Source organism: Molossus molossus, unplaced genomic scaffold, assembly GCF_014108415.1.
Source record: "Molossus molossus isolate mMolMol1 unplaced genomic scaffold, mMolMol1.p scaffold_m16_p_18, whole genome shotgun sequence".
NCBI lineage: Eukaryota > Metazoa > Chordata > Mammalia > Chiroptera > Molossidae > Molossus > Molossus molossus.
In genome coordinates, this window is record NW_023425353.1 from 55937517 (window position 1) to 55963603 (window position 26087).

Here is a 26087-nt window from a genome sequence, read left to right on the forward strand (position 1 = left end):
GCTTGATTTCACTTTTTTCACTCTATTTTCACTCCCTGGGTAACATTGGTAGTCTGCAAGTCTTTATGTCCAACCCAGACTTTTCTCCTCCAGTCTTAATCTAACTAGCTCTTAAACCCTGGGGCTATGTTTCCCATTCCCTGACCTCTCTCCAGCCATAATGAGCTATATTATTTGGGCAGTTTCTCACACGGTTCTAGTTATTTCACATCCTTGTGCCTGTAGAGTGCTTAGGAAGCAATATACAAAAGCCCATAACAATGGAGAACTTTTATTTATTTATTTTTTAAAGAATTTTATTGATTTTGAGAGAGGAGCAGAGAGAGAAAAAAACCCAACAATGTGTGAGAGCAAAACATCAATTGGCTGCCTCCTACACACCACCTACAAGGGATCTAGTCCACAACCCAGGCTTGTGTCCTGATTGGGAATCAAACCAGTAACCTTTTGGTGCACAGGACAAAGCCCAACCAACTGAGCCACACTGGCTAGGGCTGTATTAGAACTTTTAGAACATGGACAGGAAGGATATCTTATTATTTTATTAAAGAGGTCCCTTGTTGTGGTGGGGAGATAGGCCTTGGGATGGTGAGTGAAACAAAGTCAAAGCGTCCTAAACGTGGTTTTTCAATGTCCTCTTTCTCCCTTCCTCCCTGTCTTTTAAAAGATCAGGAACAACTGTCACAAAATGTTGACATCAGTTAATGTTGGGTGGTAGATTCATGAATACTTATATTATTATCAAAACCTTCTGGCAATTACTCTTTTCCAGAAAGAACAATACATGAAAAGGCACACTCAAATGCCTTTATACAAAGGGAAACCTCTAGTTTTAAAACTTTTGCCTACTGTGATCATGTGACAGTTTTAAAGAGAGGCAAATTAAATTTCCTAATTTGACAAAAATGCCCTGAACTGAACCAAGTCTGGAATTGCCAGCCTGCATGTATATCCATAATATAAAACCCATGCAACTGGCAAGAGTAATAGAGACAGGTATAATCTGGACCTTTAAAGGCTGTGCTTTAATTTGAAAAACTCTAGAAAATACAAAATTCTAGAAAGTGAAACATTCAAAGAAAATGACTAATTCAGGTAGCTAAGACTCAGAGTTTACTGTGTTTAATTTTGTTTATTCTTACATGGCACTCATGCCAAAAGAACCCTGAAAGACAAATTAAGAGACATAATATTTATTGTGTTGCTATGGTTTCCAAATTAACAAATAAAAATCATCACTTGATTTCCTAGCAACAACCCTTATTAGAAAATCTTAGGTTGCATTTTTCTTAGATCTTACCATGTAATTATATTTAACCACCTTTTTTAAAGCTTTTGATAGTTGAAGACTAAATATTTATAGTTTTCTGAGCATAAACATCACTATGTATTAGATAAAATCTAGAGATTTTAACTCATTTTCTTCTGATGTCAAACAACTATATCTGCCTTTTATTCTAATACCATTTAATAGCAAATTATTCTTTTGGAATGAGAGAGGAAATTTAAGATTATAGACTTTATTACTGAGGGCTAAACCCAATAAAAAGATAGTACAGAAAAACTGAAACTTTTTTTTTAATCCTCACCAGAGATCATTTTTCCTTTTTTTCTTTTGTTCAGACAGAGTGGAAGGGAGAGAGAGAGGAAGAGAGAGAGAGAGAAAGAGAAACATCGACATGAAAGGGACACATCGAGTGGCTGCCACCCACACAACCAACCAGGGCCGGGGACAAACTGCAACCAAGGTACATGCCCTTAGCAGGAACCGAACCCGGATCTCTCTGGACCGCAGGCCGACGCTCTAACCGCTGAGCCAAACCAGCAAGGGTGAAAAACTGAAACTTCTAATCTGCAATGATATATCTAACCAAAGGAGAAAATGTGAATCAGTTCTAACAGATATAGTGAGGGTAGGGGTGAGGGGCTGCTAGTATTATCTTCACATTTAGGTTAATAATATTGTGCTATTTTAATTTTTTCCCCCAAATTCCTGTAAGTCACAGGAATAAAGATTTTGACAGTGAACATTATACCAAATATTTTTTAAATCACACTAACACAAAACTAAGTCTTAGCATTCAATAATCCTCCCTTTATTCTAGTTAGAGGGACAAATCAAGGAATAGAGAGATAATGAGATACAACTGGGTCCTAAACTTGGTTTATAATGTCTTCTTTCTCCCTTCTTGCTTATCTTTTTAAAGACAAGATCAGAAACAACTGTCAGAATTAACTTAACTGTAAAGATTTGACTTTGAAATCTTAGCTCTTCAGGGCTCCTCCTGAGGAGTTATTTTCTTCAACTCTATACTTTCCCCTAGACAATTTTATCCACACTCTTGATTTCAATTACCTTCTACATGCTGACAAGCCTCAAAGGTTTATCTTCAGCACAGAACTCTCCTTTAACCTCTTGATCTGAATGCCCAAAACTGCCTCTTCAAAATCCCCACTAGATGCCTCACAGGCACCTTAACACACACCAACATAAATACACATGGGTCTTCCTTCCCCTAATTTCCTCCCCACTCTAATGTTCCCTATTGTCCACCCAGATGCACAAGCCAAAACTTGCCCTGGCTGATACTCAACCATAGTCACACAATGAGCATCTACTACTTACCTCTCCATTCCAAACACCTCTCACCATCCCCATTGTCATTACTCTGGGCCAAGCCACCACTCCTCTGCAAGTTCATGACTCCTCTCCTTCATATGCTGATGCCTCTTTCTGCTATAATATCCAACCTGCAGTCAAGTCATCTTCTTACGGCACATATCTGATCATGTCATAACCCTACACAAAACCCTTCAGTGTTTTTCCATTGCTCTATGACACAGACCAAAATCCTAAATATATTCTGTAAGAGTTTCTATCAGGGTTCTCAACCTTGGCCCTATTGACATTTGGGTCAGTTAATTCTTCACTGGAGGGAGAGGGGTTTCCTCTACACTATAGGATGTTTTAGAAGTATCCCTGGCCTCTAACCAGTTTGGCTCAGTGGTTGGAGCATTGGACTGCGGACCAGAGAGTCCCGGGTTCTGTTCCCGCTAGAGGCATATACAAAAACAAACAAACAAATGCCAGCAGCACATTTCGTGCCCCCCAGTTGTGACTGGCAAAAATATCTCCACTCACTGCCAAATGTCACTTGGGGGACAAAATCACTCTTAGTTGAGAACCACCGGCCTATGTGATTGGCTCCTGCGTAACATCTGGCTACTCTCCCTTTTGCTGTCCAGGCTATTGTTAACAGTGATCTTATGGGAGGCACAACAGTTAAGAGTACAGGAGCCTACGTGCAAATTTCGGCTCTACTCCTTTCTAGTAACTGTTGGGCAAGTTACTTCCCTTCTCCATGCCTTGGATTCATCACTGATAAAATAAGAACAGTAGACCACCAGAGAGAACTGTCATGAGGGTTAAATGCATTTAAAGTACTTAGAACAGTGCCTGGTTTATAATATCTTCTTTCTCCCTTTTGCCTAGCTTTTTAAAGACAAGATCAGAAACAACTGTCAAGACTTCTTCTATGAAATATTGAATTCTCAATAGACTTTCAGCTTCAAAAGCTTGTCTCACAGTCTTCCTCCTGACTGGAGAGCTCTTCCCAACATCAGACAACTCCCTTTCCCCTAAATAATTCTGCTTATCCTTTAAAACAGTTTAAAAGGTGCTTCCCAAAGCCGAAGTTTCCTCTGTCACACACTCTGCATAAAACCATTTACTGTTCACTCAAAGCACTTACCACAGTTGTAAATAAATATATTACTATGTTTCCTCAATTCCAAGAATGCCACTGATTGCGACATACACTGACAATCACAGCTTTCAATTTCAGAACAGAAATCACCCTATTAAACGTAGACATTAATTGTGAAGGAACAAAGGAGCTGAAAATTGAGGAACTAGTCTATTTGGTAATCACTTGCTTAGTGTCTATTACCTTCTCTGGAATCTAAGCTATATAAGGATAATGACCATGTTAGTCCTGTCCATTCCATATCCTCTGTATCTGACACAGCATCTGTGAAAAGCAGATGCTCAATAAACATTTACTGAATGAAAGATATTCAAAATCCATGTGTGTGTTTTTTGTTTTGTTTTTAAGATTTTTAAGTTGATTTTTAGAGAAAGCAGAAGGAAGGAGAGACAGAAAGAGAAACATTAAAGTGAGAGCAAAATATTGATCAAGCTGCCTCCTGCACACCCCCTACCAGGGTTCAAGGACAAAACCTGGGCATGTGCCCTGACCAGGAATTGAACCAGCAACCTTTCAGTGCATGGGACAACACCCAACCAACTAAGCCAGGGCCGTGTTGTTGTTTTTAATAAACAAACAAATAAGAAACCTTTATTCACCCCCGGCCAGGGGGCTCAGTTGGTTGGAGTAGCTCCCTGTACACCAAAAAAGTTGCAGGTTTGATTCCCAGTCAGTCCCTGCAATCTTGAGAAAGAAGAACAAAGTTGGAGGAATCATGCTACCAGATATTAAACTATAATGCAAGGCCATAGTAATCAAAATAGCATAACTGGCATAAAAACAGACATATAAATCAATGGAACAGAATAGAAAGCCCAGAAATAAAACCATGCCTATAAGGTCAATTTAATATTTGACAAAGGAGGCAAGAACATACAATGAGGTAAAGACAGTTTATTCAATAAATAGTGTTGGGAAAATTGGTTAGATACATGCAAAAAAAATGAAACTAGACCACCTTCTTACCCACATACAAAAATAAACTCAAAATGGATTAAAGACTTAAATGTAAGACTCAATACCATAAAAATCCTAGAAGAAAACAGGATATTTCTCTTAGTAATATTTTTTCTGATATATCTTCTCAGGGAAGGGAAACAAGAAAAAGTAAACAAATGCAACTACATCAAACGAAATATTTTTGCACAGCAAAGAAAACCACCACAAAATAAAAATACAACCCACTGAATAGGAGAACATATTTACCAATGATACATCTGATAAGGGGTTAATTTCCAAAATTTACAAAGAACCCATACAACTCAACACCAAAAAATACAAACAATCCAATTAAAAAATGAGCAAAGAATATAAATAGGCACATCTCCAAAGAGGACATACAGTTGGCCCACAGACATGAAAAGATGCTCAAAGTCACTAATTATCAGAGAAATACAAATTAAAACCACAATGAGATATCACCTCACCTATCAGAATGGCTATTATCAATAAATCAACAAACAACAGTGTTAGTGAGGATGCAGAGAAAAAGGAACCCTTTTGCACTGTTGGTAGGAAGGCAAATTGGTGCAGCCACTGTGGAAAACAGTATGGTGGTTCCTCAAAAATTAAAAATGGAACTGCCTTATGACCCAGTGATTTCACTTCTGGGTTATATATCCGAAGGAAACCAAAAGACTAATTTTAAAGAGTATATGCACCCTTATGTACATTACAGTGTTATTTACAATAGCCAAGCTATGGAAGCAACCAAGTGCCTATCAACAGATGACTGGATAAAAAAGCTATAGGACGTATTTTACAATGGAATAATATTCAGCCATTAAAAGGAACAAATCTTACCATTTGCGACAACACGGATGGTACTAGAGACTATTATGGCAAGTGAAGTAAGTCAGAGAAATACCACATGATTTCATTTACATGTGGAATCTAAAGAACAATATAAGCGAACAAACAAAACAGACACAGACTCATAGATACAGAGAACAGACTGAAGGTTACCAGAGGGGAGGGGTGTTGTAGAGAATGGGTGAAAAAGGTGAAGGGACTAAGAAGTACAGATTGAGAGTTACAAAATAGTCACAGTGATGTAAAGTACAGCATAAGAAATATAGTCAGTAATACTGTAAGAACTATGTATGGTACATTGGATACTGGAAATATCAGGAGAAACACTTTGCAAAGTATATGACTGGCTAACCACTATGCTGTACAACTAAAATTAATACTAAATAACACAGAATGTAAACTAATTTAAAATTTTTCCAAACAAAAAAAATAAGCAACATTCTGATAATTTCCATTTGAGATGTGCATAAAACATGTTTTCTTCATAATTTTAGCTCTAAAACAAATGAGGCAGTAATATTCCAGGCTTCCAGAAAAAGACTGTTTGCAAATCCTACAAAAGGCTTTAATTTCTTCTCTTAGAACACCTGCCATAACATTCTAAATGACTACGGTATGGTGGCATAACTGGCATTCATCCTACCCTCATCTTTCTCCTTTTGAGAAGTGAGCTGCCTGTTTGTTATATGCCGTTGAGTTGGCTCCAAGTCCTGACAACCCTACCAATGAGTGATGTCCACAATGTCTCGTCCTCAACAGCCCTGCTCAGCTCCTATAAACTCTTATCTATGACTTCTTTTAGGGCGTCAATCCATCTCATATTTGGTCTTTCTCTTTTCGGGCTGCTTTCTATCTTTCCCAGTATTATTATCTTTCCCAGAGAACCCTGCCTTCTCATGAAGTGCCTGAAGTAAAACAGCTTCACTTTTGGTAGTTTAACCTCCACTGATAGTTTCAGGCTTAACTTGTTCTAGAATCTACTTGTTCAACTTTTTGGCAGTCCAGGCTATCCAGAGAACTCTCCTCCAACACCATATTTCCAATAAGTCAATATTTTTCCTATCGACTTTCTTCACTGTCCAACTTTTAGGCTAGCTGCTTAAGGCTGCCAAATTTGATAGACTTTGTGCATTCAGGTAACTTTCACTGAAAGTCAACTCTCCAACTGTACTTCCCCCAAACCTGTAGAACAAACAAAGCCAAGTGACCAAGAAAGGTAAGCATCAAGATTGGGTCTTCTAATGCTCTACAGGACAGGCTGGTTACTCCTTCCAATACCTGCTTGTCTGAGCTCTTCAGAGACCAGTGACAGCCCACGCCTCCCCAGGAAAGCAGCAGCCTGTCCCATACAGACATGATGTGCCTCCTAAGTCCATCCACATTCTTGCCTTCACAGAGCAGTCCTCAAACATTTCAACATCTTTTCAAAATGCACTCAGGTTTTACAAAATGAAAAGAGCTCTGGAGAGCATGGTGAAGATGGCTGCGCAACAATGTGAATGTACTAAAGGCCACAGAATTGTACACTTAAAAAGTTAGCCCTGGCCGGTTTGGCTCAGCGGTTAGAGCGTCGGCCTGCGGTCCTGAGAGACCCGGGTTCGGTTCCCGCTAAGGGCACGTACCTCGGTTGCAGTTTGTCCCCGGCCCTGGTTGGGTCGTGTGGGTGGCAACCACTTGACGTGTCCCTTTCACGTCGATGTTTCTCTCTCTCTCCCTCCCACACTCTATCTGAACAAAAAATAGAAAAAATGTCCTCGGGTGAGGATAAAAAAAAAAAGTTAATGGTAAATTCATGTCATGTATTTTACCACAATTTAAAATTTTTTTTCTTTATTGATTTTAGAGAGAGAGGAAGGGGGAGAGGGAGGGAGGGAGGGAGGGGGGGGGAGAGAGAGAGAGAGAGAGAGAGAGAGAGAGAGAGAGAGAGAGAGAGAAACATCGATGAGAGAGAACATCAATTGGCTGCCTCCTGCATGCCCCCACTGGGAATTGGGCCCACAACCTGGACAGGTGGCCTGACAGGGAATTGAACCGGCGACCTCTTGGTGCACGGGTCAACGTTCAACCACTGAGCCTCACAGGCCGGACTACCACAATTTTCTTAAATGCACCCAGTTCTATATTTTAGTGTGTAAATTATCTAGTTTGAGGAATATATTCATGACTTTCGTTTCTTTTCCTCCTCATTCCTTCTAGTTGCCTGATTTAGGGCCAACTGAGAAATGTAGGAAACTGAGCAGATAGGAAGCAGGAATAAAAGAGGTTACTTTTCTTTCTTTATGGCATTCCTTGTCTACTTAAAAAAACAATTTGCGCTGAGAAAAGACAAATTAAGTTAGGATTTAACTTAAAAAAAAAAAAAGATTAAGCTACTTGTTTTTTTTTAAATTGTTATGAGGTCCAGGTTGGTTTGGCTCAGCAGTTAGAGCGTTGGCCCGCGGACTAGAGAGTCCCAGGTTCGGTTGCCGCTAAGGGCACATACCTCAGTTGCAGTTTGTCCCCGGCCCCAGTTGGGGTCGTGCAGGTGGCAACCAGTCAATGTTTCTCTCTCTCTTCATCCTTCTCTCTCTCCCACTCTATCTGAAGATAAGTACAAAAATAAAAATGTCCTTGGGTGAGGGGAAAAAAAAATTGTTATGAGGATTGTGGGGATTGTGTTAGTTTTGTTTCTAACTGAAGGCAATGGTTTTTGTGAGAGATGATCCTGTTGTAGACAATAAGGAATAGGGATTATCAGTGAATGCCAAGCATCCAATATATGAATGGACAATTAAGTTTCTACACACTAATGACAAACCATCAGAAAGAGAAATTAAGAAAACAATCCCATTTACAATTGCATCAAAAAATAATAAAATACCTAGGAATAAATTTAAACAAGGAAGTGAAAGACCTGTACACTGAAAACTATAAGACACTGATGAAAGAAATTGAAGACACAAATAAATGGAAAGATATTTCATGCTCATGGATTGAAAGAACTAATATTGTTAATATGTATATACTACCCAAAACAATAGAAAGATTCAATGTAATCTCTATCAAAAATTCCAATGACATTTATCACAGAAACAGCAATAACCATTCTAAAATTTGTCTAGAACCACAAAAGACTCTGAATAGCCAAAGCCATCTTGAGAAAGAACAAAGTTAGACTTATCATATTCCCTGATTTCAAACTGTATTAAAAAGCTGTAGGAATTAAAACAGTATGGTACTGATATAAAAATAGATGCATTAATCAATAGAACAGAAAAGAGAGCCCAGAAATAAACCCATAGATACATTAGGCAAAAGTAGGTTTTCAAATGTTCATATGGAAAATAATACAATAATTAAGAAATAATAATACAAGAATAAATTCTGCATTTCGCATACTCATAACTGTAAACTTATCTTGGCCCCTCCCTGTATATGGTCAATTAATTTACAACAAAGGAGCCAAGAATACATAATGGGGAAAGAACAGTCTCTTCAATAAATAGTGCTTGGAAAACTGCACAGCAACATGCAAAAGAATAAAATTCAACCATTATCTTATACCAAACACAAAACACAACTCAAAATGCATTAAAGACTTAATGTAAGACCCAAAACCATAAAACTCCTACAAGAAAACATAAGCAGTAAGCTCCTTGATACCAAACTCGGTGATGCTTTTTTGGATTTGACACAAAAGCAAAGGCAACAAAAGCAAAAATAACCCAACTGGTGTGGCTCAGTGAATTGAGCATTGTCCCATGGACTGAGAGGTCCCGGTTTGAATTCTGGTCAGGGTACATGCGGGTTGTGGGCTTGGTCTCCAGTGGGGGACATGCAGGAGGCAGCAGTCAATGTTTCTCTCTCACATCAATGTTTCTATTTCTCTCTTCCTTTCTCTCTAAAAGATCAATAAAAACATATTTTAAAAAAAAAAAAGCAAAAATATATAAGTGGGCTACATCAAACTAACAAACATCTGCACAGCAAAGGAAACCATCAACAAACTGAAAGAATAACCTATGGAATGATATATATATATCATATCAAAAATATATATAGACCTGGCTGGTTTGGCTCAGCGGTTAGAGCGTTGGCCTGCAGTCCAGAGAGACCGGAGTTTGGTTCCCGCTAAGGGCATGTACCTCAGTTGCAGTTTGTCCTGGGCCCTGGTTGGGTCGTGAGGGGGGCAACCACTCAATGTGTCCCTTTCACATCAATGTTTCTCTCTCTCTCTCTCTTCCTCTCTCTCCCTCCCACTCTATCTGAACAAAAAACGAAAAAATGTCCTCGGGTGAGGATAAAAAAATATATATATAAAGAACTCATACAACTCAAAAAACAAACAATCCAACTTTATTTTGTGTATGTGCTGCCAAAGCGAGCACAACAATCCAATTAAAAATTGGACAGAGGATCTGGATATATTTCAAAAAAAGACACACTGATGGCCAACAGATACATGAAAAGTTGTTCAACATCATTAATTATCAGGAAAATGAAAATCAAAACCATAATGAGATATCACCTCACGCCTGTTAGAAAGGCTATCATCAAGAGGACAAGAAATAACAAGTGCTGGCAAAGATGTGGAGAAAAGAGAACTACTGTGAACAATCGGTGCAGCCACTATGGAAGACAGTATACAGATTCCTCATATTTTAAAAATAGAACTCTCATATGGCCCAGAAATTCCATTTCTGTGTATTTATCTAATGAAAATGAAAACACTAACTCAAAAAGATATATACACCACCATGTTCACCGCAGTATTATTTACAATAGTCAAAATATGGAAACAACTTTTTTGACATTTATTGCTAAGCTTCATCTGTTTCCTTATTTGTAAATAAGGCTAATAATAATACCTATCCTACCAAACTCATAATTCATATGGTTATTGTAAGAACCAAGATATCAAAGTATCTTTAAAATCATGAAAAGTTATATAAAAACAAGCTGTTAATAAAGGAGATGGAGAAGATTCAGAGGCAGTATAACAGAGTGGGTGGTTCAATGCTCAAACTTTAGAGACAAAGTTCATTTGTTTGGATCTAACTGCTATTTCCTAGCTATGTGATGACCTTAAAGAAGTTAGTTAACTTTTCTGTGCAATGGCTTCTTCATCTGTAAATTGAAGATAATAATCAAACCAATCTCAGAATTTTGTGAAGATTAAATTAATGTATTTTAAATACTTATAATATTGTTTGACACATAGCAAGTACTCAAATGATGTAACAATTTTGTAAATGAAGCATTATGCCCTAAAAAAAGAGTTCAAATACCTAATGACAATACAAAAAGAGAGCAGAAGTTGCTAATATTCTCTCCCCTTAGAGAAATTCAGTTATATCCCTCCAATTTTGAGTAGTTTCCATTTTCAACTAAACCTATGTTGGCTTCCAAATTATTTTACTCATGCAAATACTTAATATTGTAAAGTTATAGATATTTTATTTCATGTTTAAATATTCTTTACCTTTTTATCTAAAAATATCTCACTCATTTTTTAATTTTGTTAAAGTAATACAAATTTTGTCATCTTTTCTTTGCTTTAAATATCCTCCTACAGAATTTGACTTCTAATTCAAAAGCTAACTGAGTAGCTTAAAAGAGGAAAAATGTAACAATGAACTGGGTCAAAAAAGACTGTGCAACATGTCAAAAGGAAACAGCACTAGTTCTAAATGAGTTATTTACTAAGAATAACAAAGAGGAAGTGATGAGGGAATAATTCTCACCAAAAAAAATATAATTTAATAATACAGAACTCTAAGCAATTATTGTACCAGTTTAGTTTATGGTCAGGTTTGTAGCTACAGATAGAGTTAGAGTCTGAAACAAAGCTGCCACCTCACTTAAGAAATCACAGCTAGGAATTATCTTAAATTTCCAATATGCAACAGGAAATGTTGCTAGTGATTCAACAGGTTAATAGATACCCTTTCCTTTTTTTTCTTTTCCTGAGTTGTCAACAAACCAAAACAAAAATGCTTCAGAGGCCCTGTTACTAGCTAAAAGTTAAACATAAAACATTCCACTGCAATATTTAAAAAAAACAGCTAAGATACTGAATCTGAACAGATACCAAATAAGGATCGTTACTGTCAACATTTACACAGTTCCTCCTGGAATATATTAACTGTATGCAGACCAATGAGCATCTATAACATAGTTATCATATCTTCAATATTCTAATTACCTTAAGTTTCAATATATTAGGACAAGTACCTGGAGCTCATATAAGCCACAAAAAGAAAATGAAAAATCAACTTTAAATGAGTTGAAAAGATATCCAAGTAAAGAGATGGCAACTATATTTTATTCTGATACAGTATTTTAGAGGCCAAATACAATATGTTATTTACAGCAAACATTCTGAAACTAGCTCAATGAAAGAATGTCTGTATCTCTCTCACCCCAGCATTTTTACAACATTCTCATCTGTACGTGTCAGTGTTGAGAGGGAGTTTTCCACACACACCTCTCTGGCAATATTACTCAAAGCTTCATCTTCTGCAGAAAATCGGTCTTTCACAGGTGTTCTTTTCCTTCCAGAACCAGGAGTCCCCATCTTGTCTTCTTGGTCGTTTTTTAATTCTGATATATGATTTGTCTGTTTTCAACCCTGAAATAAACAGAATCAGAATAATTTAGGATATTTCTCTTTGTGCTATTTAAACGCTCATTTATACATACACTTTTAACAAAGAGAAATTATATTTACGTGTTTACATATAAATTAAAATTAATCTTCAAATACTTTCTCGTTATCAAATTATTCCAATAATTTTTAGAATATTTAAATTTATAGTAATTACAGAACCTCTCAACCCTTTTACCATACTACCCATGGCAACCTGTGAGAATGTGTTATAATATTAGCCTCAGAAAGCTGAAGTTAACAATAACATTACTTTTCTAAAATTACTACAACTCTTTCAAAATCTATTTCCATTTGGGGCAAGGTGGGGTGGCATTTCAGAAAAGTAATTCAGCCTAAAGCTTTGAGAGAACACATTAAAAAATTTTAATATAGGCCTTAAAGTTACAAAGGTAACTTGGTTTTTTAGTGGAATTTAAGAAACAATTCCAATTAAACCATTACCACATAAAAGATCAAATGGAGGTTTATTATACCGCAATTAACAATTACCAACACTGTCCATGCAACAAACATCTGAGTCCCTGCCATTGCCAGGTACTGGGGGTGGGGGGTGGGTACCAAATATAGTGATAAACAAAATGACATAGGCCAATGACTAAGAGTATATTTATGAACCCAATGTTGTTATATTAGAGGTCTATTTTACAAGAGAGAAGAAAAATTAACCCTTCAAGATTAAATAACAAGGATGATAAAGACCATCTAACTAATCTTTCTAATACATGGTACATATTCGAAATTAAAGATTCTCATAAGAGAATGCATCCCAATTTGCATGCCCTCCCCCTCTCCTAAACACATTCCTGAGAAGTACAGCTCATTTAGCTAAATACCCATTAACTTAAAAAAAATGTCCTAACTTTAATGAAATAAACTGGCAAAACCTCATTATATTGTGAATCACAAACAAATTCTCAAGTAAGTTTGTCCTAACAGAACAAAATATATAAAACTATAAGTAACTTTAATATACTGGAATTTACTTGGTTCAGGCAATATAAAACCAAACCACTCCATCAATCAATCCACTCATCCAAAAAAGTATCCTCCAATAAAACTTCCAGCTGTTCTCATTTTATCTGGCACCATTTCTTATTTCCCATAGAGGTAGCTTGTTATGTTTGTCAATCAGAATGAAGACTGATGATAATTTATTACTCTGCCATAGAAAATATATCTGGATATAAGTAAGAAAAGGACTCATTTAAATGGAAACAAACAAAAAAATGAATGTCTAAAAGCAGCAGTTGATAAATCTGAGCTACAAATCAGGACAATTTCTGAAAAGCACAGAAGAATTTTTCTCATTAGTCTCCCATCCTCTTCAACCTCAGCATAATATTAAAGATCATTCATCACTTAAAAGTAACAGTGTACAAGTGTTAATAACCAACTGAGAAAAAAGCAGTGGGCTATACAAAGTTCCTTCTCAGACTAGAGTGACAATTTAACTAACATACTGTGGTATCATCCAATAATTGTCCTTCAGCCAGCTTTCCAAGGACACACTGAAAAACGTTTCACAGAAGCAGGAGACAAAAACATAAGCATGTTCTAATTCTTGACACATAAAAATAATTACAGAAGAAAAAGAAAAGATTTGGCTGGAAGTATATGCAACAGTAGTTTCATTAGGAGGATAGGACTATGGATGCATTTTTTTTTTTCTTCTTGCTTCTCTAAAATTTCAATAGTATTAGGGGAAGATTTATACATTAAAAAAAAATTAAAACACTCAAATCCAAGGCTCAAAAAAGAAATTGGTCCCAAGGTAACTCACACTCAAATTAGGCAGGATAGCCCTGGCTGGTTTGGCTCAGTGCTTAGAGCGTCAGCCTGCAGTACAGAGAGATCCGGGTTTGGGTCCCGCTAAGAACATGTACCTCGGTTGCAGTTTGTCCCCAGCCCTGGATAGCTCGTGTGGGTGGCAACCACTCGATGTGTCCCTTTCACGTTGATGTTTCTCTCTTTCTTTCTCTCCCTCCCTCCCACTCTATCTGAACAAAAAATGGAAAAATGTTCTCGGGTGAGGATGAAAAAAAAAAAAAAAATTAGGCATGATATACTTCTACAGCTGAGACACACTACTTGAAGCCAGTGCTGGTGGTACTCTTTTGAATACATTTCTTTCTCCTCTTTCCCCAGAATCCATTTTGATTCCTTTTCAACTAACACTGCCTTAGACCTTAGACCTGCCAGGATATTCCTAGCACACAGATTTACATAAAGAATTATCTTGGCCCTGGCCAGGTAGCTCAGTTGTTTAGAGTGTTGTCCTGATACGCCAAGGTTTCAGGTTACATCCCAGATCAGGGCACATACAAGAACCAACCAACAAATGCATAAATAAGCAGAACAATAAATTTCTCTCTGTCTCTCTCTCTCTCTTGCAAAGAATCACCTTTTCTTAAAAATGCCTCAAAACAAAACTGTTTCAACAAGCTTCAGGCTGACCAGCCCAGAGAGTAAAATGACAAAAAAAAAAAAAAAAAGTACAGAGGCAAAGGATAAACAGGAAATAGGAACAACTTCCTGCCTATCTTCCTTGTCGTATCTACTGAGATGGTATCTAGGTGTTTATGTCACTAATTGGCCAGGTCCTGTTACCTTTTTCAACTGCACAAGAGGCAGACCAACCATTCATTACCTACTGCAAAAACAATCTAGTGCTTTTGGAAGAATTATATTATTTGTAATCTGTAGGCAGACATCCTTAAAGGTTGTCAATTCCTATGCAATCTATCTCCTAATAACTCCAGACCATTTTATATTAGTGATAGGGGAAAACCTTAAAAGAAATAAGATTCCTAGCATAGCCAATGGAAAACTGCTTTTCAGTCTAGCTGATGTGGCTCAGTGGATTGAGAGTCACCCCATGGAGTGAGAGGTCCTGGTTCCATTCCAGGTCAGGACATGCCTGGGTTGCGGGCTCAATGCCCAGTGGGGGCCATGCAGGAGACAGCCAATGTTTCTTACTTGGATGATTCTCTCCCTGAAAAAAATCAATAAAGACATACTTACACACACACACACACACACACACACACACCTGCCTTTCAACAAAATGACAAAAATAAGGACATAAATTCATATATATTATTTCCAGCTTCTGATCCGAAAAGGACTTTCAGTAAATTTCTATCCCAAGGAGGTTTTCTAAAGAACACTTTTCCTCTGGAACCATGTTACTCTCTTCCAGTTTTTCCTTAGGGGTATCGACCAAATCAAGAGCTAAACCTTTACACCGACAAAAATACAAAAGTGCCTGCATTTTGTCAAGTCCCTTACTCAAACAATATCAAACTGAATTTCTCCAGATGGTTCTGTCATTACATATTGGTCTATCTAAGGGAAAGGAGGGAAAAACCTTCAGAATGTTGAGGAATATATACCTTCCAAAATAGACAGATACATCAATAAGGCTTTCTCTTCCCTAGTGAGCTTCTTACATAATACATTTCTGAAAAACAGGCATTCTGCCACATTGAGTGGCACTTCAATCATGAGATTGTTCCCTTTTGTGAGAACAGAATGTGTACATAATGTCAGTATGGTCACATTCTAAATACAGCACACTTAGTTCTGTCTGGATTCTGATAGTTGTAGTTCCCTTACATCTAAACATTTCATCATGGAAAACTCAAAACACTGGCATGATAAGTCTTTGCATCAGAGTTGTCATTACAGATAACAGTGGTCTGCACAATAAAACACTTGGTAGTTATTCATAAGCAATTCACAGTATCTGGAATGACACCTGAACTAAAGACTTAGTGTGACTGCAGTTGTTTCCATTGGATGGGATTTCAAGTGAGAGAATCTGAGTTCATCTGATTGCACAAGCAACTGCTGCACTGCCCTTCCTTGCCTAAGCATTGCTTTCTTCATCGATAGAGCAGAAACAACTGTCCCGACTATTTATCATGGTTAATGTGAGGTTGAAAGAAGTTAAGATAAATGCAACCACTTAATAAACTTATAAAACACTCCATAAATGTTTAAAGTATCTTGAATTAACTACCTCTTCAGCTTAAGAACTTAACAAAAGGCAATCCTTGCCTTTCTTTACAATTTCATACTTTTTTTTTTTTTTTTTATCCTCACCCGAGGACATCTTTCCTTTTTTTTTTTTTTTTTTTACTCAGAGCGGGAAGGAGAGAGAGAAACATCGATGTGAAAGGGACACATCGAGTGGCCGCCACCCACACGACCCAACCAGGGCCGGGGACAAACTGCAGCCAAGGTACATGCCCTTAGTGGGAACCGAATCCGGGTCTCTGTGGACCGCAGGCTGACGCTCTAACCGCTGAGCCAAACCGGCCAGGGCCAATTTCATACTTTTAACTAAACAAAAATACCAAGTTATTTTCCTCAGCATGCATTATATGATGTCATTAGCCATAGTAAGAATTTTTGCTAAAGTACAGAATAATCTGGAAAAATAAATAAAATGCCTTTAAAAAATAAAAATGCCTACAGTATAATCATTATAGTATACAGCATATTTAAATAATAAAATTAAAAAGTTTTAAGGTACTTTGTGGTATTCAGTATATTTTTGAAAATATAAATGAATGCACAAGTTTTGGGAGTGTGGACTTTTATTAGTTTTATTAGTAGCCTTATTAGAACATTTATTAGAAGGACAGAATAGAGGAAGAATAGACGAAAGAGGTCATTAAATGGTACACTTATGATCTATGACTTTCTATGTATTTTTTAAAAATATTTATTGATTGATTCGAGAGAGAGAGACATCAATTTACTGTTCCACTTACTTATGCATTCTTTGGTTGATCTTTTTTTTTTTTTAACCCTCACCCAAGGATATTTTTCCATTGATTTTTTACAGAGAGAGGAAGGAAGAGATAGAAACATCAGTGTGAGAGAGACATTGATCAGCTGCCTCCTGCATGCCCCCTACTGGGGATCAAGCCCAAAACCCAGGCATGGGCCCTGACCAAGAATCAAACCAGGACCTCTCACTTGATGGAGTGCTGCTCAATCCACTGAACCACACTGGCTGGGAACCACTGATTGTTTTAGACTGAGAAGGAGAGAAGATGAAAGGGAGGGGAAGACAGAGAGAGAAACATCAATTGGTTGCCTCCCCCATGACCCCAACCAGGGCCAGGTATCAAACCCAAGACTCTTTGGTTTGAGGGCCAAAAGCTCTAACCACTAAGCCAAAACTGGCCCTAGCAAATTGGTTGATTCTTATGTGTGCCTTGACCAGGGATCGAACCCGTAACCTTGGTGTATTGGGACCATGCTCTAAACAAACTACTCAGCCAGTCTATGCAATTTTTACTTTAAAAGAAAAACACTTCTAAACAAATACTGAACTCTAGTCAATGATGCACATACTGAAATATTTAGGGTTGAAGTATACTGGTATCTACTCTTATTTTGAAATGCATCCAAAAAAATGAAATAATGATAGAGGAATAAATATAGAGAATAGATGGGTGATAATGTATAATAAAACGTTAATAGCACAATCCAGATAGTAGGTACATGCATGTTCTCAGTAGAAATCTTTCAATTTTCTGTATGTTTGAAAATTTTTATAATAAAGTGTTCAGCAAAAAAGTAACTGGTTGAGAAAGGTAGATAACTAAGTGAACAAGTGGCACAGGAGCCCTGGCCAGTTTGGCTTAATGGTAGAGCACTGGCCCACAGATCAATGAGTCTCGAGTTCTATTCCAGCCAAGGGCGCATACCTCGGTTTCGGTTCATCCCCGGCCCTGGTTGGGGTCGTGCGGGAGGCAACCAGCCAATGTGTCCCTCTTATGTCGATGTTTCTCTCTCTCTTTCTCTCCCTCTCTCTCTACTCGAAGATAGAAAAATGTCCTCGGGTGAGGATTAAAAACAAAAACAAGAGGCACAGGAACTTGGAACTGCAATAAAAAATATGTCTTAATTTCATTCCACAGTGTTTTGTGGTTTTCAATAAACAAAGTAGGATTATAAAAATTTATGTTGGGCCCAGCCGGTGTAGCTCAGTGGGCTGAGCGTCACCCCATAGAGTGAGAGGTCCCAGTTCGATTCCCAATCTGGGCATATGCCTGGGTTGCAGGCTTCATCCCCAGTACGGGGCATGCAGGAGGCAGCTGATCCATGTTTCTCTCTCACATTGATGTTTCTATTTCTCTCTCCTTCCTTCTGTAAAAAAACAATAAAAACAGTTTTTTAAAAAGAAGCAACCACTAATGTCCTCAAAGTCCTGGAAAAGACATCAATTTTCAAGTCCACAAATTTTTATTATCAGAGAAAAATTCTTTGACATTTTCAGGTTTCTCTGGTGACCTCTAATATTCCTTCCACTCATGTAACTCACTCACTGGAAAAAATAATAGTGACATAAAATATTTGTATATAAGAAAGGAAGAGGCATGTTTGTTGGTCAGTTTTGTGTAGCTTAAAACTATCTTAGATAGAAAAGGCAAAGAAATGTCCTAAATGGTAGGCAAGACACCAGTCAGGCCCATAAGAGAAAGAAGGCAACAGACATAATGCAATATAAGTACAATGTTCATGGAGGAATGACTACAGAGAAGAGCAGAGTTAACAGCACAGCTGTGAGAGTAGCTAATCCAAGTGCCATACTAATTCAGAGACACGCGCAACTAGTTCCCCTTAAGATGCATTTACTTCTGCTCATAAAAGTCCTAAATCTAATACTTGGCTCCTTTTTATAAAAATAAAGACAAAGTGCCCTGGCCAGTTTGGCTCAGTGGTTAGAGCATTGGCCTGTGGTCCAGAGAGACCTGGGTTCGGTTCCTGCTAAGGGCACATACCTTGGTTGGGTCGTGCAGGTGGCAACCACTCGATGTGTCCCTTTCACATTGATGTCTCTCTCTCTCTCTCTCTCTCTCCCTCCCTCCCTCCCTCCCTCCCACTCTATCTGAACAAAAAAAAAATGGAAAAATGTCCTCAGGTGAGGAAGGAAGGAAGAAGGGAAGGAGGGAAAGAGGGAAGGAAGGAAGGAAGGAAGGAAGGAAGGAAGGAAGGAAGGAAGGAAGGAGGGAGGGAGGGAGGGAGGGAGGGAGGGAGGGAGGGAGGGAGGGAGGGAAGGAAGGAGAAAAGAACGACAAGAAAAGAAAAGAAAAGCAACGAAACGAAAAGAAAAGAAAAGAAAAGACCAGAAAAGACAAGAACAGAAAAGAAAAGAAAAGAAAAGACTGATTCTGCCCATTCCCATGCCTGCTCATCCACCACCCATATCCCCACCCAAGCGACACACATACAGAAACAGAGAGAAGAAACCATTCATAAAATAACTTCCCAGAAGTTAAGGACATGAGTTTCTAGATTCAAAGGGCTCACAGAATGCTCAGCACAAGTCCTGAGTCCACACCAAGGTATTTCATAGTGAATTATCATTGCAAACAATGGGGATAAGAATGATTTTACAGTCCAGCCAGTGTGGTTCAGTGGTTGAGCATCAACTTATGCACCAAGAGGTCACCAGTTTGATTCCCAGTCAGGGCACACGCCCAGGTTGTGGGCCAAATCCCCAGTGGGGGGCTTGCAGGAGGCAGCCGATCAATGTTATCTCTCATCGATGTTTCTATCCCTCTCTCCCTCTCACTTCCTCTTTCTAAAATCAATAAATGAAAAAAAAATTTTTTAAAGAATGATTTTACAAGCTTCCAAAGGTGGGAAAATCAGGTCAGGTATAAAGGATTAACAATTAGAAAGACTTCAGACTTCCAAAAGTAATTCTGCAACAGAGTGATTCCTTCAAAATTCTAAAGGAACAGCCTATGCTCAGTCAAATCATTCTAATCTCATATTTGATAATTAAAGACATTTTCAGATATGTATGGTCTCAAAAAATCACCTCTTTGTCAATCAACTACTTCATCAAATAAAAGAGAAAAATCAAGAGACAGGAAAGAGCATACAGGAAATAAATCCAACAGAAAAGAGGGACAAAGGGGATTAATCCCCAGGAGTATGACAGATATCCCAGGAAGAAAGCTACAGATTGAAGCAATGTGATTCAAAAGACATAATGGAGATATGCCACCACCAAAATCTCCACAGCCTCCGGGACTTCTTTTTAATATGATGTGAGCCTTTTCCAGGTTTTTATCTGCACCTAGTTTGTTTTAACCTCATATTGAAGTTCCTGCTATTCCCTTCCCTCTGGTGCCTACATTGGCTGAGGATTTATTTCACAATAGAAAAGTGTTTTGCTTTTACCTCTTTCTGAAAGCTAGAAAATGAGCTTAGAAGAAAAAATATAAAAAAATAGCCCTGGCCAGGCATCATCCCATACACTGAAAGACGGTCTCTGATTTGATTATGTCAGGGCACATACATAGGATTGGGTGCAATCCCCAATTGGAGCACATACGGGAAGTAATCGATCGATGTTTCTCACAGTGATGTTTCTCTCCCTCTTCCTCTCCCTCTCTCTCCTCTCTCTCATTCTGCCTCCCCCCAACCCCTAAAATCAATAAGAAACATATCCTTGGGTGGGGATTAAAAAAAGTGATTTAAAATTGTAAAAATGGAATGTTGCAGGGAAGGGAAATGGGAGAAATAACGAAGAAATACAAAATAATGATAAAAACAACCAGTAATTTCCAACATCTGTAGAAAGTCTTAATTGTGCATATAAATTTTTGTAAATAAAAATGATTGTAAAATATGTGCTATTTTGTAACCAGTTACGATAGAGACTGCGGTGGCTGTCTACCATTATTCCCCCTCCTGCAGTTCACACCTTTGTGTAAACACCTCCCCAACAATGTGGGCAGAACTTGTGACTTGCTTCTAACCAATAGAATATAAGGAAGGTTATGAGATATCATTACCATGATTATGTTACATTTCATAAGATTATCTAGCTAGGAGACTTGCTCTAGATTCTCTCTCCTTGATGGCCTGATGAGTGGTCACGTGGGGAGACACCATGGGCCAGGAACTTCAGGTTGCCTCTAAGAGCTGAAAGCAGCTTTTACAAGTTTGAAGAGTCCTAAAACCACAAAGAAAGTAATTCTGCCAAAAACCTAAATGAGCTTGAAAGCAGATTTTTATCAGTTATATCTCAAGACAATAATTCAGCCCTTATATCTCCAGACAAGAATTCAGCCCAGCCAACACCCTGACTGCAGCTTTGTGAGACTCTAAGCAGAGGACCCATATAAGCAGAGGACCCAATTCAGGCATGCTCAGATTCCTGCCCCATAGAAATTCAAGGATAATAAATGTGTTTTGTTTTATTTTAAGTTGCTAAATTTGTTACACAACATAAAAAATTAACACAACAACCCAGCTAATGTGGCTCAGTGGTTGAGCGTTGACCCATGCACCAAGAGGTCGCCGGTTCGATTCCCGGTCTGGGCACATGCCCAGGTTGTGGGCCAAATCCCCAATGGGGGGTATGCAGGCGGCGGCCAATCGATGTTCTCTCTCATCGATGTTTCCATTACTCTCTCTCTCTGTCTCCCTTCCTCTCTCTCTGAACAATAAAAAAGATTTTTTTTAAAAATGAACAAAACAGGTTATAAAACTTTGTATGAATGACTTTAGCAAAGTTGTAGGGATACAAAATCAATTTTTAAAAAAACCAGTTGCAACCTGGATGGCATGCTCATGCTCAGTGGTTAGAGCATCTACCTGCACACCAGAGGGTCGTGGGTTCCCAGTCAAGGACACATACCTGGGTTGCAGGTTCAATCCCTAGCCCTGGTCAGGGCACATGCAGGAGGCAACCAATCCCAATAGATGTGTCTCTCACATGGATGTTTTTCTCTTTTTCTCTCTTTTTCCCCTCTACCTTTCTTTCCCCTTCTCCCCACTCTCTTCCACTCTCTCTAAAAATCAATGGATAAACTATACTCAGGTGAGGATTAACAATAACAACCACAACAAGTCAATTGCTTTTCTATACACTAACAATGAATAATCCAAAAAAGAAAATTAAAACAATTCCATTTACAATAGCATCAAAAAGAACAAAATACTCAGAAACAAACTTAGCCAAGGAGGCAAAAGACCTATACACTGAAAACTACAAAACACTGCTGAAAGAAACTAAAGGAGACATAAATAAATGAAAAGCCACCCTGTGTTCATGGATTAGACTACTTATTATTGTTAAAACATTAATACTGCCCATAGAAATCTACAGACTGAATGTAATCTCTCTCAAATCCCAATGACATTGTTTTTTTTGCAGAAACAGACAAATCCATCCTAAAATTAAAATTCATATGGAGTCCTGGCTGGGTGGCACTGTTGGCTGGAGCGTCGTCCTGTACAACAAAAAGGTTTCGGGTTCGATCCCTGGTTGGGGTGTGTACGGGAAACAACTGATCTAGGTTTCTCTCTCACAGCAATGTTTCTCTTTTTCTCTCTCTCTCTAAAATCAATAAAAACATATCCTCGGATGAGGACAAAAAGAAATTCATGTGTGCCCTGGCCAGTCTGGCTCAGCAGTTAAGCGTCAGCCTGTGGACCAGAGAGTCCTGGGTTCGGTTCCTGCTAGGGGCACATACCACAAAAGAAAAAAAAAAAAAATTCGTGTGGAATCACAAGGGATCCCAAACAGACAAAATAATCTCAAAAAAGAAGAACAAAATTGAAAGTATCATACTTCCTGATTTCAAAACTTACTAGAAAGCTAAAGTAAGCAAGGTAATGTGTAACTGACATAAAGACATAAAGAATATAATAGAGAGCCCAGAAATAAACCCTAACATGTATGGTCAAATGATTCTCTACAAGAGTGTTAAGACCAGTCAATGGGGAATAGACAGTCTTTTAAACCAATGTTGCTGGGAAAACTGCATATCCACATGCAGAAGAATGAAGCCAGCTACACCCTTACCTTATACAATATATAAACATTAATTCATAGTGAATCAGAGTAATAAATGTAAGCTAAACTATAAAACTCTTAGGAAAAAACACACAAAAAGCTTTATAACACTGAATTTGGCAATGATTTCTTGGATCCGACACCAAAAACACAGGCAACAAAAGGCAGATAAATTGAATTTCATCAAAATTTAAAACTTTTGTGCCTCGAAGGACTCTATTAACAGTAAGAAAGCAACCCACAGAATAGGGGAAAATATTTGCAAATCATATATCTTATATGGGATTGAAAACTAGAATATATAGAGAACCCCTGAAACTCAACAACAAAACAAACAACCCAATTCAAAGATGGGCAAAGGACTTGAATAGATATTTCTCCAAAGAAGATATACAAATGACCAATAAGTACATGAAAAGATGCTCAACATCACTAATCATTAGGAAAGTGCAGATTAAAGCCACAATGAGAGACCACTTCACACTAATTGGAAGGGCTATTAAAAAGAAAAAAGAAAGAGAGGAGGTGGGAACGAGGAGGAGGTCAATGGGGAGGTACATCTGTAATACTTTCAACAATAAAAATAAAAATTTTTTAAATTAAAAGGAAGAAAATGACAAGTGTACCAAATATAAAGAGAAACTGGAACCCTTGTACACTGCCGGTAGGACCATAAAATGGTGTAGCTTTTGTGGAAAATGGCATGGCAATTCCTCAAACAAGTAAACATAGAATCACTATATGATCTAATAATTCCACTTACGGGTAGATACCCACAATGAAATGAAATTAAATGAAAGCAGGAACTCAAATAGATATTTATACACATGTGTTCATAGCAGCATTATTCACAATAGCCAAAGGGTGAAAGCAAATCAAGTGTCCATCAACATGTATGGATAAACAAAGTGTGGTATATATATCCAATGGAATATTAATTCAGCCTTGAATAGTAGTGAAATTTTCACACATGTTACAACATGGATGAACCATGAAGTCATTGTGCTGAATGAAATAAGCCAGAAACAAAAGAAAAACAGTATATGATTCCACTTATATGAGGTACCTAGAGTAGTCAAATTCACAGAGACAGAAAATAAAAGTGGCTACCAAGGGCTGTGGTGAATGAGGAATTATTGTTTAATGGGTAAAGAGTTTCAGTTTGGGATAATGAAAAAGTTCTCAAAATAGATGCTGGAGATGATTGCACAAGTTTATGAATGTACGAATGCCACTAAATTGTACACTTAAAAATGGTTTAAATGGTAAATTTTGTATATTTTACCACAATTGAAAAAAAAAAAAAAACTTTGGATGAGTAGCAAAGGGTGTTTACTAATACAGGTGAACAGAGACTTAAACCATTTAACAGGAAAATAAATATTTAAACATCCTAATCCTCTGCATACAGTGTACTATACTCTCTGTAACTTAGAAAACAGAGAGCCAAAAGATTGCTCCTAGCTGTTAAAATGTTTCCATTTAAGAAAGTGGGGGATGATGAAAGAATAACAAAGCGATCATAACAAGTAACTTAAAAATTAAATTTGTTGCCCTGGCCAGTGTGGCTCTGTGGTTTTAGTTATTGGCTTGTGCACTAAAGGATCATGGGTTCAATTCCCGGTCAAGGGCACATATCTGGGTTGCTGGTTCATCACTAGCCCTGGTCAGAGCACATGTGGGAGGCAACCAGTCAATGTGATATGTCTCTCTCACTTCAACATCTCCCTCTCCCCCCACCCCCTTCCTCGGGCACCTTCTGAAAAATCAATGGAAAAAGTATCCTAGGGTGAGGATTAACCAAAGGAAAAAAAATTGTTTCCTAAAGCAGCAGATATATGTTATAGCAAAACTATTTAAGCCCTGGCCTGTGTGGCTCATCTCAATTGGTTGGAGCCTCCTCCCATACACCAAAAGGTCACAGAGTGCACACACCTAGGCATGTAAGGGGAGGCAACCAATCAATGTTTCTTTCTCTTTCTCAAAAATAAATAAATAAACAAACAAACTAGTTAACATGTTGGTGTTCATAATAAAGGAAAACTAAGATGTACAGAGCTCAAAGTGAAAACAATGAAAAAGATGAACTATGATTCTTTTAAAAAGGTTTTAATGCCCCACTTATGAGAAAATAAAAGCACGCTCATTTGCTCTTGTACTCCAAGGCATTCCGAACCTCTTTTCCACTCTCTCACCTCTGCTCTGTTCTAACCTCATGCTGAAACAGGGAAGGGAGATAACAGGAATAAACCAGATAACAGGAATAGAGAAGGAAAAAAAAACAAAAAACAATAAAACCTCCAGTTTATTTTTTTTTCTCCTCACATTGAATACTAAATACATCTTCATCATCAAATGCTAACAATCCAAATTTCTAAGGGCAAGGAAAAAAATACACTAAATTTTCGGGAGTCACACCTAATCTAAATAAAAAGAAAGGATGCAGGCTTTGCATCTGTAAATTAAGTCTGTATGCCAAATTCTTCAAACAACCTTGACAGCAATACAGGCTACAATTAATACAGGCTACAGTTAAATATGGGGACATGACAACTTTCTAGTCTAACAAGTGAGATCACTTAAAGAACTTTAGACTCAAATGCTTCATTCACTAAGTATAGAAAACACCAAGGTTTTTATGAGAAAGCACATGGTACACAGAGCTATGCTGGGAGCTAGCATCTGATAAACACCACCAGTTTAAAGAGATAACTTTGTGATACTGCACATGATATGTAACAGTTATATGGGGAAAAGAGAATGAGAATTTGGGAAGAAGCTAATTTCTCTGTATGAACTAAAAATAATCCTCCAAAACAGCTCATCATTCCCAATGTCCTTTTGATACCAATGGCAAGTGTGAAGGTCTCTGAATTAGACTATTTCAACTAGGGGCAGAGCCTCCCTATGCCAGTAATAGTAATGTTTTTCCTCAGTTGTAAAACATGTGACTGATTCTTGGCAAACACTCTCAGAGCCAGAACATAATATCAATACTTGTACAATTCTGTGCTCCTGCTTA

At 37.8% G+C, this 26087-nt stretch overlaps 1 protein-coding gene across 10 annotated transcripts in view; it reads right to left on the bottom strand.

The window, feature by feature from the left end:
* LRRFIP2 (LRR binding FLII interacting protein 2) overlaps positions 1–26087 on the bottom strand; it is a 112479-nt gene that overhangs the window by 81003 nt on the left and 5389 nt on the right. For 9 of the 10 annotated variants that reach the window (XM_036266167.1, XM_036266174.1, XM_036266173.1 and 6 more), the window contains one exon: positions 12046–12189. In XM_036266167.1, the coding sequence (XP_036122060.1) occupies positions 12046–12135 (90 nt within the window). In that variant the 5' untranslated portion in view covers positions 12136–12189. Of the gene's footprint in view, positions 1–12045; positions 12190–26087 lie in introns of those variants that run through there. The other variant, XM_036266172.1, reaches the window with a different exon arrangement.